The sequence below is a fragment of the Myotis yumanensis genome, unplaced genomic scaffold (genome assembly GCF_028538775.1).
Source record: "Myotis yumanensis isolate MYYU_CA2020_CCGP unplaced genomic scaffold, mMyoYum1.0.hap1 SCAF_23, whole genome shotgun sequence".
Lineage (NCBI taxonomy): Eukaryota > Metazoa > Chordata > Mammalia > Chiroptera > Vespertilionidae > Myotis > Myotis yumanensis.
Genome location: NW_027223774.1, coordinates 1,267,688 through 1,285,904, shown reverse-complemented (window position 1 = coordinate 1,285,904; position 18,217 = coordinate 1,267,688). Strand labels below are relative to the sequence as shown.

The 18,217-nt window shown below is 44.9% G+C and overlaps 1 protein-coding gene across 1 annotated transcript; it reads left to right on the top strand.

Annotated features, from left to right (window-relative positions):
• The first annotated feature begins 11,378 nt into the window (after window positions 1–11,378).
• On the top strand, window positions 11,379–14,512 carry LOC138999815 (zinc finger protein 551-like). The gene is made up of 2 exons (XM_070402047.1): window positions 11,379–11,499; window positions 12,777–14,512. The coding sequence occupies exons 1-2, from the start codon at window positions 11,379–11,381 to the stop codon at window positions 14,510–14,512; spliced, it is 1,857 nt and encodes a 618-aa protein (XP_070258148.1).
• Window positions 14,513–18,217: the final 3,705 nt, after the last annotated feature.

The following is an 18,217-nucleotide window of genomic DNA, read 5'->3' as shown; positions in this document are numbered from 1 at the left end:
AGTGATGCTTTAAATAACTGCATGGCACTTGCTAAGCTGCTGGGGCCTACCACCCGATTGAAATCCCTGGGAGTGTTTCTGGCTGAGGCGATTTCACCTGCACCACCTGGCTCACCTGATCAGGGTGCATCAGTCACAGCCCCTGCGTCGTCAGGAAAAAGAAGTCTGTGTTCTCAGCTCGGCCTGAGCAAACTGTGATTACTCCAAGCTCATGGCAGGATCTTCATTCCTTTCTGACTAGGAAATGGAGTTATTGAGGGTTCATCAAGCGCACCCATCCTCATCTAAGTGCTACATCTCTCTGGGACATCACCTTATGCTGTGATGAATTGTTTCCTTTTCCAGTTCACCAACTAGCAAACCCATTGAATTTTCTAACACATCTCTGTTTTCTGATATTTTTGTCCAAGTGCTTTTGCTCACGTACTAGTACCTTTCATTTTGTTGGTCCTATTCATTGCCTGGATTGATCTGAAAGCACACTTGGGATCTGTAAGCATGAACAGGAGAACAGATATTGTGGGAATCCCCAACCAGCTGTGCTTCCGAAGGCAAACGTGGAGTCAGAAAGTCACTGTGTCCAGTATTCACTTGTAGTGCAGTGCTGCCCAAGACCTGGAAGGAAAGGCAGCATGACTTGGTGGTTCTCATTTTCAGCCTGGTGCCTCCTATGATTGAGATCTGAGGTCATCCTGAAGATGGGGGTGAGAGGGCTTTGTTGTGCTTCTGTGAACAATGTGAATTATATTCTCCGTTCACAGTGTGTATTACATACTGTCAAGGTGCCCTGTGCCGTTATGAATGACATTTTGTAGGCTGGTGTCGCTTGTATTGAGACTCTGAGGGTTAGGTTGAACTACAATTGGGTCAGAAACTCTGTGTTCATAGTGAGTGGGAAAGAGTGCAGTGAATTATGTGAATCGCACCTCTTCTGAACGTTACCCACAAAGGACTAAGGACGTGTGACTTGTGTGGTCATTGTGGACAGTTGTCCTCAGTTCCTCCATCACTGTTTCCTGTGGCTAAAGTCATTTTTAGAGAAAATAATCTAAAGGGCCTGTTTCCTCTTCTGGCCTCTCTAAGGTGTTCACCTCAAGGTTTGCTCAACAGGCAAGACCTCAGAGCTAGAGGAAGGATAATCCTGTAGTGAGTCCCAGGATGTGGCATTTGTGACCCAGTCAGCATTCCTGTTGATTCTGATGGCCATAGTCTTCTCTGCTTGCCAGTATTTGCTCCCACTGAGGCAAGGCTTTTGCTCCCAGGAAATTAGGAGAGAGATGGTAGAGCCCATATAGGGTTGTCATTTTAATTTTTTAACAAGACACGGATATCTGGGCCTTTATTTGAAAGCACATTTTAAGGTTTTATTTAGGTATATTAGTACTATTTGGTGAGTTTGGACATAGGGATCAAGCTCTGATACGGTCACATGTGACAGAAACTTACCTCTCACGCGTATACAGGTTCGGGCAAAACCTGTATCTTCAGGCATAGAGACGTGAATATGCAAAACACAGAGTTGACTCTCTATTTTTCTAAATAAGTATTTTACATATCTAACAATATTTTTAACGACTTTTTACAAAGAAAGGAAGGTAGACAAAGTGAGAGCGAGAGAGAGAGTAATTGTGATATTAGAAAGAAACATCAAACAGCTCCCTCCTGCACGTCACCTACAGGGCATCCAGGCAGGCGTGTGCCTTGAGCTGGAATGGAACCAGTGACCTTTTAGGGCAATGGATGGTGCTCAAACACCTGAGGCTCACTGGCCAGGGAAGAGTTTATTCTTGTTTTTTATTATTTTTAAATTATTGTAGTAATTTCCAGCCAACAGCTCTACACCTACCTGTGCCACACCCTGTAGTTACCTCCTGCCCGTTTGTAATCTCTCCTTCTGCCTTCCCCAGCCCTAAATGCAGTCATTGATTTTCCTTGTTTTACAAGACTAGTTAATATTTTTTAAGATTAGTTAATATTTTTCATAATTTCAAGCACACTATAAGGGATATACAAATATTGCTTTCCTTCATGCTAAACAGTATTTTGAGATTCAACGTGAATGCTTATGTGAACAGTTAATTATTTTTTATGGCTGAGTCATACTGTTTTCTCTGAATAGCCAGTTTACCTATTGATCTGTCTATGGTTTTAGTTATTTCCAGGTTTGGGATATTAAAAATAAATCTGCTGGGAATATTGCCTTCAGTTCTTTATATAGAGGTATGTTTTACTTATCAAAGGGATGCAGTGTAGGCGAATGTTTTACCTGTTAGTATATGCAGAACTGTGTTCTAAAATGGTCATTCCTTTGGCTTTCTCATCACCCATAGTAATGAAATTTCTAATTTTTCCACAACCCTGCCAACACATGTGATGTTTAATCTTTTTAATAATAGGCTGAGAAATGAGTATAGTGTTAACTTGCTTTGTTTTAATTCCATTTCCCTAATAAATTTTTATGGTGTACGTTTTCTCAAGCAATTCTTCACCCTGTTTTTGTCTTCTTTCTTGAAATTCTGGTCAGAATCTTTTGCCAAATTTTAAAATGAATTTATTATTTTAACTGGTAGGTTAGTGCAGCATCTAAGATGTATTTATTCATTTCACTCAATCCTCAGTGACAAAACAGACTTCTTTGCAATGTGAAACTATATATACATATTTTTAAAAATATTGTTTTTATTGATTTGAGAGAGGAAAGGAAAGGGATAGAGAGATAGAAACATCAACGATGAGAGAGAATCATTGATCAGCTACCTCTGCACGCCCCCTACCGGGGATCAAACCCGCAAGCAAGGCATGTGGCCTTGCTTGGAATGGAACCCAGGACCCTTCAGTCCCCAGGCCAACACTCTATCCACTGAGCCAAACCAGCTAGGGCTCAACCCCTTAATTCTTTAAAAAAACCATATATATATATATATATATATATATGTATATATAATTGATTTTTACAGAGTGGAAGGGAGTGGGATAGAGAGATAGATACATCGATGAGAGAGAAACATCAATTAGCTGCCTCCTGCACACCTCCTAATGGGGATGTGTCCACAACGAAGGTGCATGCCTTTGACCAGAATTGAACCTGGGACATTTCAGTCCTCAGGCCGACGCTCTATCCACTGAGCCATACCGGTTAGGGCTAAATATATTTTTATTGATTTCAGAGAGGAATGGAGAGGGACAGAGAGAGAGACAGAAACATCAATGATGATAGATAATCATTGATCAGCTGCCTCTTGCACCTCCCCTACTGGGTATTGAGCCCACAACCTGTGCATGTGCCCTTGACTGGAATCAAACGGGGAACCATTCAGTCCACAGGCTGATGCTCTATCCAGTGAGCCAAATCAGCTAGGACCCCTTAATTCTTTTTGAAAATTGTAATCCTCATCTGAGGATATGTTTATTGCTTTGAGAGAGAGGAAGGGAGGGGCACAGAGAAAAAAAAGGAACATCCATGTGAGAGGAAACATGGACTGGTTGCCTCCATAAATGCCGGACAGCGGATCAAACCCACAACCTGGTCTGCACCCTCACCAGGAACCGAACATGCCCTTTGATTGAAATGGAAGAATGAAATGAAGCTGCAAGAGATTGAGCCGCCTGGCCAGGGCAGCACCTGAAATCTTCATGTTTCCTTCAGGACCATGAGTTGGTATGACTCAGCATTTGGGGGAGTGTTTGTTTTGCATGTTGCCTGTTGGTTGTATGTGTGAATTGGCTGTCCCTTTGGGTGTTCCTGATGTGTGTATTTTGTTCTCTTTGTGTCTGTGTTCTATGTCCGTGTATGTCTGCTCTGGTGTGGCATGTGTCCATCGTGTGTGTGTGTGTGTGTGTGTGTTCCCCTCAAGGTGTTCCCTGTGTCTGCAGTGTGTGTCTGTGTGAGCCTGGCCAGAAGCCCTGCACCTGAGTGCCCAGCTGAGCCTGGGGGTGTCCTGTACCTTCATGTTTCTGTACTTGTGGTGTCGGTATGTTTCCCTGTGAGTCTGTGCACCCCAGACACAGGCAGCTGCCTAGGCAGTCTCTGGAGGGATAAGGAAGGGGCCCCTTCTGTTCCTGCTCTTCCAGCCTCTGCTGTCCACCCGGGGGTCCCCTCTCTGGCCTCAGGGATGGATGAAGTTTAAAGAACCCCAGGCTGTGGGAAGGGGAGGAATTAGGGAAGATTCTGATGGCAGACTGGAGTTAGAGTGTGTGCATGGGGAATGTTTGTGAAGGACACTAGGCTTCGTGGAGGGGCTGGGGATCCAGGTGCCTTGGGAAGGAATGAGTGGGTGGGTGCATGTGGGGGGACCATAGTGGAAAGACTTTAGGCTCCTAACCCCCAACTAGGAATGAGGAAGTGGCCATCCCTGGAGATGGTGTCCCTTACCCGTGTGAAAGCAAGCTGATCCCTCAAGGAAGAAGGTGGCCGGGTCTACTCAGAGCATCACTCCTAGACCGCTGGGTCCCGGTCCATTGGGAGTGCGTGTCCACACAGGACACTGGGACCAGGAGGGAGAATTAGGCCCAGAGATCTCTTCACTGAATGGGGAGAACTGTGGCGGAACTGCATTTAGCACAGGTTCCTGCACAGAAACCACAGGGTTACCAATGATGTTACTGGCAGCATTTTCTCCATCAGCCCCACCTGCTGGGGCCCTCACCTGGGCAACGCAAATGATCCTGAGACTTGGAGGCAGGGAGGGCCTGATGTCCATGTAAAAGCTCGTGGATGCTGGAGGCTTCCAGCCTGTGCCCTTCCCAGTCAACACCCTTAACTTGTGAGTCTTCACCTCCACCCGAGTGTGGGACCCGAGGCAGCCAGGGGTTTACCCAGGTCACACTCAGAAGTGGGTTCTGAGTTCGCGGCCAATGCCATCTGCCCAAACTCCTTTTCTGAGTTTCACTGCTTTGGAACTTCCCAGTGATGCTTTGCTGGGGTTCAGACCCAGCGGGCCAGGCTTCTCCAAGGTGTGGACGTAGTTGGCAAAGAATAATTTACACGGAGACAGCGTTCATAGCTCTCTAGCTCTCTTTAGTGTCCATGGATCTTCCTGTGCCTGGCTGAGGCCATAGACAAAGATCCCGACGCAAAGTGAGCCTTGATTTTATAGTCAGAGGTAAACAAGGTAGTGGTGACCAAAGTTACAGTGTTCTTGTGAGTTTCACTTGTTTTGGTTCTTGTTCCTGCTACACTTCCCTCAGCCCATTAGCTTCCCGGGTAAGATCTAGGGAGCATTATAAGGTCAAGCCTAATTATGCTAAGAGGCCTGTGCCCTCTAAGCTGGGACTAGTTTGTGACTTTGCCAACAGGTCAATCCGCCCTATATTGGCTCCCTACAATGGTTTTGGGCAGCGGTTCTCAACCTGTGGGTCACGACCCCTCTGGCGGTTGAATGACCCTTTCACAGGGGTCGACTAAGACCATCCTGCACATCAGATATTTACATTAGGATTCATAAGAGTAGCAACATGACAGTTATGAAGTAGCAACGAAAGTAATGCTATGGTTGGGTCACAACATAAGGAACTGTATTAAAAAGATCAAAGTTTGAGAAGCAGTGGTTTAGGGCAACCAGGGGACAAAGTCCACCTGGATGAGGAGACAGGGACCCATCCTGACGGACTTCCACTGTCATTTCCTACCCATCCCCACCCCTCTTTTTGGCCCTGCACTGTCCCCACAAGAGGCTGCCACCACCTGGGCATGTTCATGGGGCCCATCGAGTATGTCAGGTTCTCCTCCTGACCACCTGAGTTTGACTTCAGCCTGTGATGTGCTCTGACCAATGAAATGTGCTGGTGTGAAGCCTGTCACCTCTAACAAAAGAGTCTGGAAACACAGAGACTGGACACTCCCTATGTCCATCTCTGATAACACCCAGCAGTACCTACAAGGGTGGATTCCCCTTTATCCTGGTCTCAGGATAACAAGGGTGCACATGGGGTATGAACAAGAAAGATACTTTTTAAAAATAAAAGCCACTAAAACTTTGTGGCTATTTATTACCCATAATAGCATCTAGCTGGTCCTAATGGATATGCATCTCCTATTCTACCCTCTAGGCGGCAGCAGAGCTTACCATTAGAAGGTAGAGCTCTGTTATTAGAAACACATGGTTTTGACTGCAAGCCCTGCCTTTATTCACTCTACAATCAGGCAATTTACCTTGAGTCTCTGAGTCTCCATGAAATAGATGCTAAAATGATCTCAAGTTGTGGAGAGAATTGAGTGAAATAATAATAATGCAGGTAAAGCATTGAATCCAGGGCCTGGCACATGTAGTGAACATTCAGTAACTGTTATCTCCATAGCTGCACAATGTGTGCTGACTGCAGACATGCAGACAACGTAGGAAATGCCAACTTGTTGGCCTCTGTGTCCATTCAAATATGGCTTTTAAGCGAATAAGGCAGAATTATTTATATATTCTCATAGCCTTATTTTTCTCTTAATAATGTGCTATTTCTGTGATAAAAATAAAAACTCTGGCCTTATCCAGTTTGGCTCAGTGGATAGAGCATTGACCTGTGGACTGAAAGGTCCAGAGTTCGTTTCCTGTCAAGGGCATGCACCTTGGTTGCAGGCACATCCCCAGTAGGGAGTGTGCAGGTGCCAGCTGATAGATGTCACTCTCTCATCAATGTTTCTAACTCTCAATCCATCTCCCTTCCTCTCTGTAAAAAATCGATAAAATATATTTTATAAGATTATAGTAAAAAAATAAAAACTCTGAGGGCTGGAGTGGTTCCGTTGTTTGAGTGTCCTCCCACGGACACAAAGGTTGCAATTCCTGGTGAAGCCACAAGACAGGTTCCTGGCTGGATGCCCAGACCTTGGGTAAGGGAGGGGAGGAGGCACCCCACCTGTGTTTTTCTCTCTCCCTCTCATTTTCTCTCTCAAAATAAAATTACAAAATGTAACTATCTACATATAGTAGATAGTTGTATAGTAGTAGGAATAATTGACAGAATTATCACCTCAGAAAGCATTCACAGCTTCATGGAGTCTGAAATAATATCTCCAAATAAGGGCTCAGTTGCAGACAACACTCCCCATAACCCTGCGACCAGCCACCAAAACCTAAGGTTGTCATTTCCCACCGCCATTCGGGCGCCCCAACACCAATATTCTCAATGGCCAGCCAGTGACTGGGATCCTAATGCCACCTGGGCGGCCTGGAAAGTACCTTACCCAAAGGGCAATGCGCCTAATGATGGCTGCGTTTAGCCAATGAAAGCACAGGAGAGGCGCATGAGCCTGGCGCTCATTGGTTTGGGCGTGACTCCCAGATTAGTCCTCCAGGTGGTCATTTTCACCTCCTCGTTCTATCGACTTAGAGGCCCCAGCGGGCAGCATCAGAACTAGGACAAGCCGGCAGAGGCAGCGTCCCCGCTGTGCAGGGAGTGTCTGAGGCTTGTTGACCTGCAGCAGGCGGGATTGAGGTCTCCATGCTTCCCGGACTCCTCTCTGCTCACTGAGGTCAACTCAGCGTTACCCCCATTTACCCTCCATCCTAGGTGCTGGCGTCCCTCAGGCCCTAGAGCTCACGTTCCAACACCCAGAACAGTGAGTAGCTTGTAGGTGACACAACATGTGACCGGGTGAAAGAGGGTGACGGGCTGCAATGCCGCTCAGTCAGGCCGTGGGGCTGTGGCTGAGCTGTGAGGACTCGGGAAACCCAGGTCTGTTTTGTGTTTAAAGGCAACAAAGAAGATGAGGCAAAGTTTTGTGTGAGGAGTTTTACTTTCGTCCTCAGGACGCTGGGGCCACGGGTGGTTGTGAACAGCAGAGGGATGTTGTCTGAGGTCGGGTTCTAAACATTTCTCCAAACTGCTGATAACAATCTCACCTTAAAAGGGAGAGGAGAGCAGTTAGGGGTGGGAAGGAGGAGTCCTTTGAAAGATAAGGAACTTGACAAGAGTGTGCACTGAGGACCGAGCCCTGGAGGAATGCAGGCATCACCCAGCACCAGGGCTGGGCGAGGGCCCTGAGCAGCCTGAGCCCCTGGGTCCTGGGGTGGGTGCCATGCCGTCAACAGACTATTTCTCATAGGTTTATGCAGGTGCCGAGCCACTTAGGGGTCCGGGTTGTGGAGCTGTTTTCAGGGCCTCAAACTCTCGTGGCCTCCGATGTCTTGGTGTCCTGTGTCTATCTGACCCTCCTCCTGCCCTGGGACCTGCAGATACTCAGTCCAGAATCCTAAGTCCATGACTAAGGTTGTATGAACTGGTCCATGTTTTTCTGGCAAACAGTGGAATGAGATGTGCGAGGTCCTTTCAGGCACAGGTTTCACATGTGGCAGAGGCTCAGAGTGAAGATAGCTGGTTCAGGAACCTGCAGGAATGCTTTTCTCTTTGATGGGAACAGGTAAGAATGGGAGAGGAGTCAGGTGTAGAGGAGCTTTGTGATGACATGGTTGTCTGTTCTGCAGGTGATGGGGGCAATGGGAGATTTGGAGCAGCGGAGGCAGGTGATCTGACTCAGGTTTCATTAGACGCCCTGTGGCTGCAGCATGGAGAGCGATATGGGTGATAGGGAGGTGGTGTGATCATCTGGGACAGTGGTTGGCAAACTGATCAGTCAACAGAGCCAAATGTCAACGGTACAATGACTGAAATTTATTTTGAAAGCCAAATTTTTTAAACTTAAACTATATAGGTAGGTACATTGTTATTAACTTAATGAGGGTACTCCTAAACTGGCCTTTGCTAAAAATGTCCTCAGTCTCACTGAGTTACATTGGCTGAGGTCAACCCCTTCCAACTCTCCCATCCTCAACTCGTGCATGAATCATGCGCCTCTCCTGTGCTGCATTTCCCTTGGCCCCATGCCTGCACTGTGTCTCCAATCACCCATCTGACTGACATCCCCCACTTTTTCTAACACCACTTCTTCAAAATAGACTCACCCTGGCCGAAAACTATATACTGTTCATGGGCCGTGAAGTTTCAATCACACTGTACCTGCACGCCGGCATGTGGTATTTTGTAGAAGAGCCACACTCAATGGGCCAAAGAGCCGCATGTGTCTCGCAAGCTGCGGTTTTCTGACCACTGGTTTTGGGAGTGCGTGATGGTAACTGTCCTCTGATGGTGGCGATTGACATGGAAGACACAGTTGGATCCGGGATTGGTACTTTAGGTGTGACCACTTGGATCTTCTAATTTTGAAATTGAGAGAGAGAGAGAGAGAGAGAGAGAGATGTAAGAGTCAGAGATGAGATGAAGGTTTGTATTTAGCATCTGGAGATATGGAAGCACCATCATCTGGCATAAAGACATTCATAGTGCAAAGGTTCATGTTCATTGCAGATAAAAACAAACAAACACTTATTTTGGCCTTTTCGGGTATGAGATATTTCAGAGAGCAGTTAAAGAGCATCTGGAACTCAGAACAGTTGTTCAAGACAAGACTACTCAAAAGGAGTGAAGACTGCCTGGACAAGAGAGGAGATGTAGATCATCATTTCATATTAATTTGAGGCCCTAGGTCCATGGAAACAAGGTGAGATTGTGACTGGTGCATATTTACTTTGTAAGCACTCACCAGGAATATTCTGTGAGCCTTGGTGGGGTGTTGCACTCAGTCTGGTTGATTTGCTTGGGGCATGAGTGCCCACCTGTGAGACTGACTGGGCATGAGGTGAAGCATAGTAATCCCTCCTTTGGAAAACTGCTGTTTGAACTAGTCTGTGATGCTTAGACAATCTCTTATTCTGTAGGTCAACTCTTTTATTTTTAGACTGTAAAATAACTTTGCTTTTAACTTGAATAGAAAAGGTAAACTTTATTGCCTGACCTTGCCTGCTAGCCATCTCAGTGATACTCTGATATTGATGCCAGGTGCCTGTATAGATATGATACTCAAGGTTACAGGTGTCTTTATAGATATGACAGGTGTTTGCTAGATATGACATGTACTCCAGGTTACAAGCTGTCTAGAAAAATAACTGACACAAGGGCCTAAGAAAGATATAAAAAGAGAATTATTCCTCCTTTTGGTGTCCCGATTTTGACAGAGGTAATCTGCTCTGAACCTGCACTCAATAGAGATGACTCTTAACAGGCTCATTAAGGCATCTTGTCCAACTCGCTGATTTTTGATACAACAGGGATAGAGGGCCATCGGCCATGAGACTTGAGTGGTGTGGGCAATGACTGGGGATGGAGATCATGTGCAGCACTGGTGGAGGTGGGCTCTGGATATCTAAGATGTGATGTAGTTCTCAAAAGGTGAGGTTGAAGGAATACACCATCAGGGAGTGAAGCCTTTATACCAGGGCTCAAGGCTGCCTCCATGAGTGTGGACTCTCAGAGTTGGTGTAGAACTTATTCCTGTTTGAATTTGCCAAGCAGTCACTACACCACACCTGCTGAGTAATGAGTAGGAAGTCAATGAGATGACTGTGGGGGCTGTGGGTGTGGGAGTGCAGATGAGAGAGAGGTGTGGGAGAAGGAGTGATGTACCCTTGGAGAGGGAGTGTGAATTCATGGCCACAGGACACTGGAATTTGCAACAAGGGTGTATAAGGAGTGAGTACATTTTTGGTGCCTACTGGCTGATATGATATGTGATATGATATGAGGAATTTTAGTGTAATTGTCTGAAAATACGGGTGTTGTGGTGAGACCTGTCAGGTGCAGAGCTGAGGTGTCACATAGATGCACACCTTCCTAGGGTTGTCGAGGGCTGACACATTGATTAATGGGAAGGAGATAGCATATATTGGTGTCACCTGGGCTTGCATATTTGCAGTGGAATGGGCAAGGGAGATAGAAAGAGAAACATATTACAGAAGCTGTGAATTAGACATTTGGAAGGGAAGGTGAGTAGGAAATAAAGTGTCCTCGCCACGACAAATTTGTGTTGGCTTTGAAAATGTGCCCTGGGAAATGAAGCTGTGTGAGAGAACTGTGGTTCAAAGAATTTTGTTGAGCAGATAGTGCAAGGTGATGGCCTCAACACCATGGTATCAGAGCGAGAAGGATGAAGCATGAGGCCATGTTTTTTCATGTCTCTGAGGGAGATTACGGGCAATAACAAGAGTATTGCCTGAGAAAATAAGTGATAAATCATTCACATTTTCTTTATGGCCAACATCTATCGCTTCATTATGTGGGTGACACCCACTGTATTAACAAGGGCCCTGTGGCCTATGTGGGAGGCCCAGAGCTCAGGTATCTTCTATCTGCTCAACTGCTTCTATTGTTGTGGGAAGACGCAGTATCAGTAGGAATAAAAGGAGAGAGTGATTTAATGGGCCCAAGGTCTGGTGTCTTGGCAGATGAATTGTAGAGGGAGCACATGGATATAAAGGGTGGGAAGTATGAAGAAATTGAAATCCTAAGAGAGAAGCTAATCATAGCTTGAACTGTCCCTCTTAGGACAGAATATGAACTTTGAGGATGTGGCCATTGTCTTCTCTGAGGAGGAGTGGGGGCTCCTTGATGAGGCTCAGAGACTTCTCTACTGCAATGTGATGCTGGAAGTGTTTGCACTTGTCTCATCTACAGGTAAGACCTTCATGTTTGTCCCAGTGTCCTGAGGTGATGTCTACCCTTCCTTTTTTCTCCAAACGTAGCTCTCACAGCCACACCATGGGCTCTACTTATTACCCCCACGTTTCTTTCAAATGGGCTGTGGCTGCCAGGGGTGAACAGTGTGGGGAGTCCTGAGCTCTGGACTCCCCAAGCATCCCTTACACCCACTGCATCAGAAAATGCAAGAAGTGTCTGGCAGTCAGGAGTCTTGCAATGAGCTTAATGGGACCCACTTTGAACTTTCTCTTCCTGGGAAGGTGACTATGTCCTTATGGCTTCCACTTCTGCACCATTTATCCGGGTAAGACTCTTTGTGACGCCTGTACGGGGTTATGGTCTTTACTTACAGGAACTGTAGCTGTCCTTGTAACATCCTACCTCAATTGTTGTTTGTAATATTTCCTTCCCTGAATACTATTGCATTCCGAATTGCTCTGGGTTGGTACTGGCTGCTCACCTCGCATGTATTTCATTCATTCTCTGAGTATATATCTTGTATGTATTTATAGAGTAGAAGGTGCATTGAGAACCCTGTATTTTTTCTCAGGGTGAACTGGGAAGATGGTCTCTGATGAGGCCTGAACCTACTGATTGGAAACTGGGGGAAGGTATCACATGAGGGCTTCTTTCAGATCACACTAGGAACCAGATTGTGTTTGATCATATTTAGGTGCAGATGCGTTTGTCCACACCTTATTTCTACATTTTCTTTACCTTTATTGACATTTTGATGACAGATCATTTCATCTGTTACTTCATGGCTTTTGTTTAACTTCACCTTTGTCACCTTTTTGCATCCCCTGTCCCTCTGCACTGCTCCCTGTGCAGTATTCTCCTACATGGACCTGCACATGTGTTATGAGGTGTACATACATGGTTAAGTAGTCCTAGAACCACTGCTCTTGAATTTAACTTGGAATAAGACATAAGCAACCTTCTGCACACCTTGCCCATGTCACCAGCAGACAAGCCCTGCTGAACACTGATAGCAGAAGAAGGAGCTGATGATCATGCTTCGAATCTATGTGGTGCTTGCCATCTTTGTGTTATATTTCTGGTGAGGCTTTCCTTGTTTTGTGATATTCAGAGTTCCAGAACTTCACAGGAGCCTTTTACCAATCCTGCCAGAACATCTCTTAGTTTCAGACAATTGCATGGAACACATGTATGATGTGCAACCTATTTTTGTAATGGAACTTCCCTCATCACTGTAGTCAACATCCAGTTCCTCCTCATTTCTCTGTTTTCAGGTTGTTGGCATAAAACGGATGATGAGGAAGCCTGTTCTGAGCAGAGTGTATCTGTACAAGGACAGTCACAGATCAGGGCGTCTAAGACAGAGCCAGCAACCCAGAGGACCCATGTGTGTAAGCGGTGTTTCTCTGTTTTCAAAGACATTGTGCACCTGACTGAGTCACAGGCAGCGTACCTTGAGCAGAAAGCCTTCATCAATGACACAAGTTTGAGAGACTTCTGTTTCAGTGCAAACCTTCACCAGCAACAGAGGGAATCCAGTGGAGAGAAGCCCTGGAAAGAAGCTGTGGACAGGGCCTCGTTTGTGCCCAGGTGCATCTTCTACTTATCAGGGCTGCCCTTATACAGTAGGGATGTTGTAGAAGACTTGCCAGCCATCTCAGAGCTTCTCCAGCCCCAGGCCCCTCTGGACACTGAGGAGCCACACAGTGGCAGTGAGATTTCCCAGAAATTTCTCAGTGGAAAAGGTCATAACCAGTGGGGTCAATGTGAAAATGCTGCCAGCCACAACCAGAAAGTTGTTCAACAGAGCGTCTGCTCTGGAGAAGTGAATTATGCATGTAACAAATCTGGAAAAATTTTTAGAGGAATCTCTAGCCTCATTCGACATAGGAAAGTTAACACTGGAGAAAAGCCATATGAGTGTAGGGACTATGGAAAGGCCTTCAGATATAAGACTAACCTCAATCAACACCACAGAGTTCACACTGGAGAAAAGCCCTATGTGTTTAGTGACTGTGGGAAGTCATTCAGGTATATCTCTGTTCTTAATCAGCACCAGAGAGTTCACACTGAGGAAAATCCATATGAGTGTACTGATTGTGGCAAGGCTTTCAGTCATAGGTACAAGCTCACTGAACACCAGAGAGTTCACACTGGAGAAAAACCTTATGAGTGTAGTGAATGTGGGAAATCTTTTAGATGTCATGGTCACCTTTTTACCCACAGGAGAATTCACACTGGAGTAAAACCTTATGAGTGTAGTGAATGTGGGCAGTCCTTCAGAGAAAGGAGTACGCTTACTAAGCACCAGCGAGTTCACACTGGAGAAAAACCTTATGAGTGTAGTGAATGTGGGCAGTCCTTCCGAGAAAGCAGTACGCTTACTAAGCACCAGAGAGTTCACACTGGAGAAAAACCTTATGAGTGTAGTGAATGTGGGAAGTCCTTCCGAGAAAGGTCTACACTTACTAAGCACCAGAGAGTTCACACTGGAGAAAAACCTTATGAATGCAGTGAATGTGGGAAATCTTTTAGATGCCATGGTCACCTTATTACCCATAGGAGAATTCACACTGGAGAAAAACCTTATGAGTGTAATGAATGTGGGCAGTCCTTCAGAGAAAGGTGTACGCTTACTAAGCACCAGAGAGTTCACACTGGAGAAAAACCTTATGAGTGCTGTGAATGTGGGAAATCTTTTAGATGCCATGGTCACCTTATTACCCATAGGAGAATTCACACTGGAGAAAAACCTTATGAGTGTAGTGAATGTGGAAAGTCCTTCAGAGAAAGGGGTACCCTGACTAATCACCAGAGAGTTCACACAGGAGAAAAACCTTATGAATGCAGTGAATGTGGGAAATCTTTTAGATGCTATAGTAACCTTTTTAAGCACAAGAGAGTTCACACAGGAGAAAGGCCTCATGAGTGTAGTGAATGTGGGAAAGCTTTTAGCCGAAAATCTCACCTCCTTAGACACCTGATTGTTCACAATGGAGAACAGCTTTAAATGTGCACCGAATACTTTCTTTTTCTCATTGACAATTACAACATTGAAGGGGTCTCTTTGATACACATTTAACGGAACATAAACCCTTTTGTCACAACATACACTCTGCTAGAGTCCTCATAAATTTCAAGTACAAGTGATGCTTTAAATAACTGAATGGCACTTGCTAAGCTGCTCGGGCCTACTACCCGATTGAAATCACTGGGAGTATTTCTGGCTGAGGCGATTTCACCTCCACCACCTGGCTCACCTGAACAGGGTGCCTCAGTCACAGCCCCTGCGTGGTCAGGGAAAAGGAATTCTGTGTTCTCACCTCTGCCTGAGCAAACTGTGATTACTCCAAGCTCCTGGCAGGATCTTCATTCCTTTCTGACTAGGAAATGGAGTTGATTGAGGGTTCATCCAGTGCACCCATCCTCAGCTAAGAAGAGATACCTCTCTCAGGACATCACCTTATGCTGTGATGAATTGTTTCAGGTTCCAGTTCACCAACCTGCAAAGCGATTGAATTTTCTAACACGTCTCTGGTTTATAACCTTTTTTCCAGGTGCTTTTGCTCATGTACTAGTACCTTTCAGTTTGTTGGTCCTATGCATTGCCTGGCTTGATCTGAAAGCACACTTGGGATCAGTCCGCATGTCCAGGGGAACAGATATTGTGGGAATCCCCAACCTGCTGTGCTCCCGAAGGCAAAGCGTGGAGTCAGAAAATCACTGTGTCCAGTATTCACTTGTAATGCAGTGCTGCCCAAGACCTCGAAAGAAAGCCGGCATGACTTTGGTTCTCATTTGCAGCCTGGTGCCTCCTATGATTGAGGTCTGAGGTCATCCTGAAGATGGGGGTGAGAGGGCTTTGTTGTGCTTCTGTGAACAATGGGAATTATATTCTCTGTTCACAGTGTGTATTACATGCTGTCTAGGTGCCCTGTGCCGTTATGAATGACATTTCATAGGCTGGTGTCGCTTGTATTGAGACTCTGAGGGTTAGGTTGAACCACAACTGGGTCAGAAACCCTGTATTCATAGTGAGTGGGAAAGAGTGCAGAGAATTAGGTGAATCGCGCCTCTTCTGAACGTTACCCACAAAGGACCAAGGTCGTGTGACTTGTGTGGTCATTGCGGACAGGCGTCCTCAGTTCCTCCATCACTGTTTCCTGTGGCTAAAGTCATTTTTAGGGAATATAAACTAAAACGGTCTGTTTCCTCTTCTGGCCTCTCTAAGGTGTTCACCTCAAGGTTTGCTCAACAGGCAAGACCTCAAAGCTAGAGGAATTGTAATCCTGTAGTCAGTCCCAGGATGTGGCTTTTGTTACCCAGTCAGCATTCCTGTTGATTCTGATGGCCTTAGTCTTCTCTGCTTGCCAGTATTTGCTCCCACTGAGTCAAGGCTGGTGCTCCCAGGGAATTAGGAGAGATATGGTTGAGCCCATATAGCGTTGTCATTTTAATTTTCTAACAAGACAGAGATATCTGGGCCTTTATTTGGAAGCACATTTTAAGGTTTTATTTATGTATATTTGTACTATTTGGTGAACTTGGACATAGGGATCAAACTCTAAAAAGGTCACATGTGACATAAACTTATCTCTCACCCATATACAGGTTCGGGCAAAACTAGGCATATAGATGTGAATATGCAAAACACAGAGTTGACTCTCTATTTTTCTAAATAAGTATTTTACATATTTAAAAATCTTTTTAACATCTTTTCACAAAGAGAGGACGAGAGAGAGAGAGAGAGAAAGAAAGAGAGAGAGAGAGAGAGAGAGAGAGAGAGAGAGAGAAATTCTGAGATTAGAAAGAAACATCAAACAGCTGCCTCCTGCACGTCACCTACAGGGCATCCAGGCAGGCATGTGCCTTGAGCTGGAATGGAACTAGTGACCTTTTAGGGCAACGGATGGTGCTCAAACACCTGACGCTCACTGTCCAGGGAAGAGTTTATTCTTGTATTTTATTATTTTTAAATTATTGTAGTAATTTCCAGCCAAAAGCTCTACACCTACTTGTGCCACACCCTGTAGTTACCTCCTGCCTGTTTGTAATCTCTCCTTCTGCCTTCCCCTGGCCTAAATGCAGTCATTGATTTTCCTTCCTTTACAAGACTAGTTAATTTTTTTAAGATTACTTCATATTTTTCATAATTTCATAAGCACTATGAGGGGTATAAAAATATTGCTTTCCTTCATGCTACACAGTTATTTTGAGATTTGACACGAATGCTTCTGTGAATAGTTATTTTATATGGCTGAGTCATACTGTGTTCTGTGAATAACTAGTTTACCTATTATTGATCTGTCTATGGTTTTAGTTATTTCCAGGTTTGGGATATTAAAAATTAATCTGCTGGGAATATTGCCTTCAATTCTATCTATAGATGTATGTACTACTTATCAAAGTGATGCAGTATAGGCGAATGTTTTACCTGTTAGTATATGCAGAACTGTGTTCTAAAATGGTCATTCCCTTTGGCTTTCCACCCACCCAAAGAAATGAAAATTCTAGTTTTTCCATAACCCTGCCAGCACATGTGATGTTTAATCTTTTTAATAATAGGCCAAGAAATGAGTATAGTGTTAACTTGCATTGTTTTAATTCCATTTCCCTAATAAATTAAAAAAAATTTTTTCCCTAATAAATTTTTATGGTGAACGTTTTTTTAAGCAATTATTTATACTGTCTTTGTCTCTTTCGTTGCAATGTCTGGTCAGAATCTTTTGCCAATTTTTAAAATGAAATTATTATTTTAACTATAGGTTATTGCAGATATGTTTATTTATTTCACTCAATCCTCAATGACTCAACTGAATTCTTTGCAATGTGAAACTATAAATTTTTTAAAAAATATTTTTTCATTGATTTTAGAGAGAAGGGAGACGGATAGAGAGATAGAAACATCAATGATGAGAGAGAATCATTGATTGCCTGCCTCATGCATGCCCCCTTCTGGGGATCAAACCCACAACCCATGCATGTGCCCTTGCTTAGAATCAAACCCAGGATCCTTCAGTCCCCTGGCCGTCGCTCTATCCACTGATCCAAACAGGCTAGGAATAAATCCCTTAATTCTTTTTTTTAAAAAAATATTTTCATTGATTTGAGAGAGGAAGGGAAAGGGAGAGAGAGAGAGATAGAAACATACATGATGAGAGAGAAACATCTATCAGCTGCCTCTTGCACATCCCCTACTGGGAATCGCGCCGACAACCTGGGTTATTCCCTTGTACAGAATCGAACCTGGGACCCTTCAATCCACAGGCTGATACTCCAATCAGTGAGCCAAACCAGCTAGGGCACCTTAATTGTTTTTTAAAATTGTAATCCTCATCTGAGGATATGTTTATTGCTTTGAGAGAGAGAGGAAGGGAGGGGCACAGAGAAAAAAAAAAGGAACATCCATGTGAGAGGAAACATGGACCGGTTGCCTCCATAAATGCCGGGCAGCAGATCAACCCACAACCTGGTCTGTGCCCTCACCAGGAGCCGAACATGCCCTTTGATTGAAGTGAGCGAATGAAATGAAGCTGCAAGAGATTTAGCGCCTGGCCAGGGCAGCACCTGAAATCTTCATGTTTCCTTCAAGACCGTGAGTTAGTATGACTCAGCATTTGGGGGAGTGTTTGTTTTGCATGTTGCCTGTTGGTTGTATGTGTGAATTGGCTGTCCCTTTGGATGTTCCTGATGTGGGTATTGTGTTCTCTTTGTG

Excerpts from the sequence above, each read along its gene's own strand:
- LOC138999815 (XM_070402047.1), top strand. The coding sequence starts at position 11,379 with ATGAACTTTGAGGATGTGGCCATTGTCTTCTCTGAGGAGGAGTGGGGG. Across the intron at positions 11,500-12,776 it reads TGCACTTGTCTCATCTACAG|GTTGTTGGCATAAAACGGAT; the intron begins GTAAGACCTTCA and ends CTCTGTTTTCAG.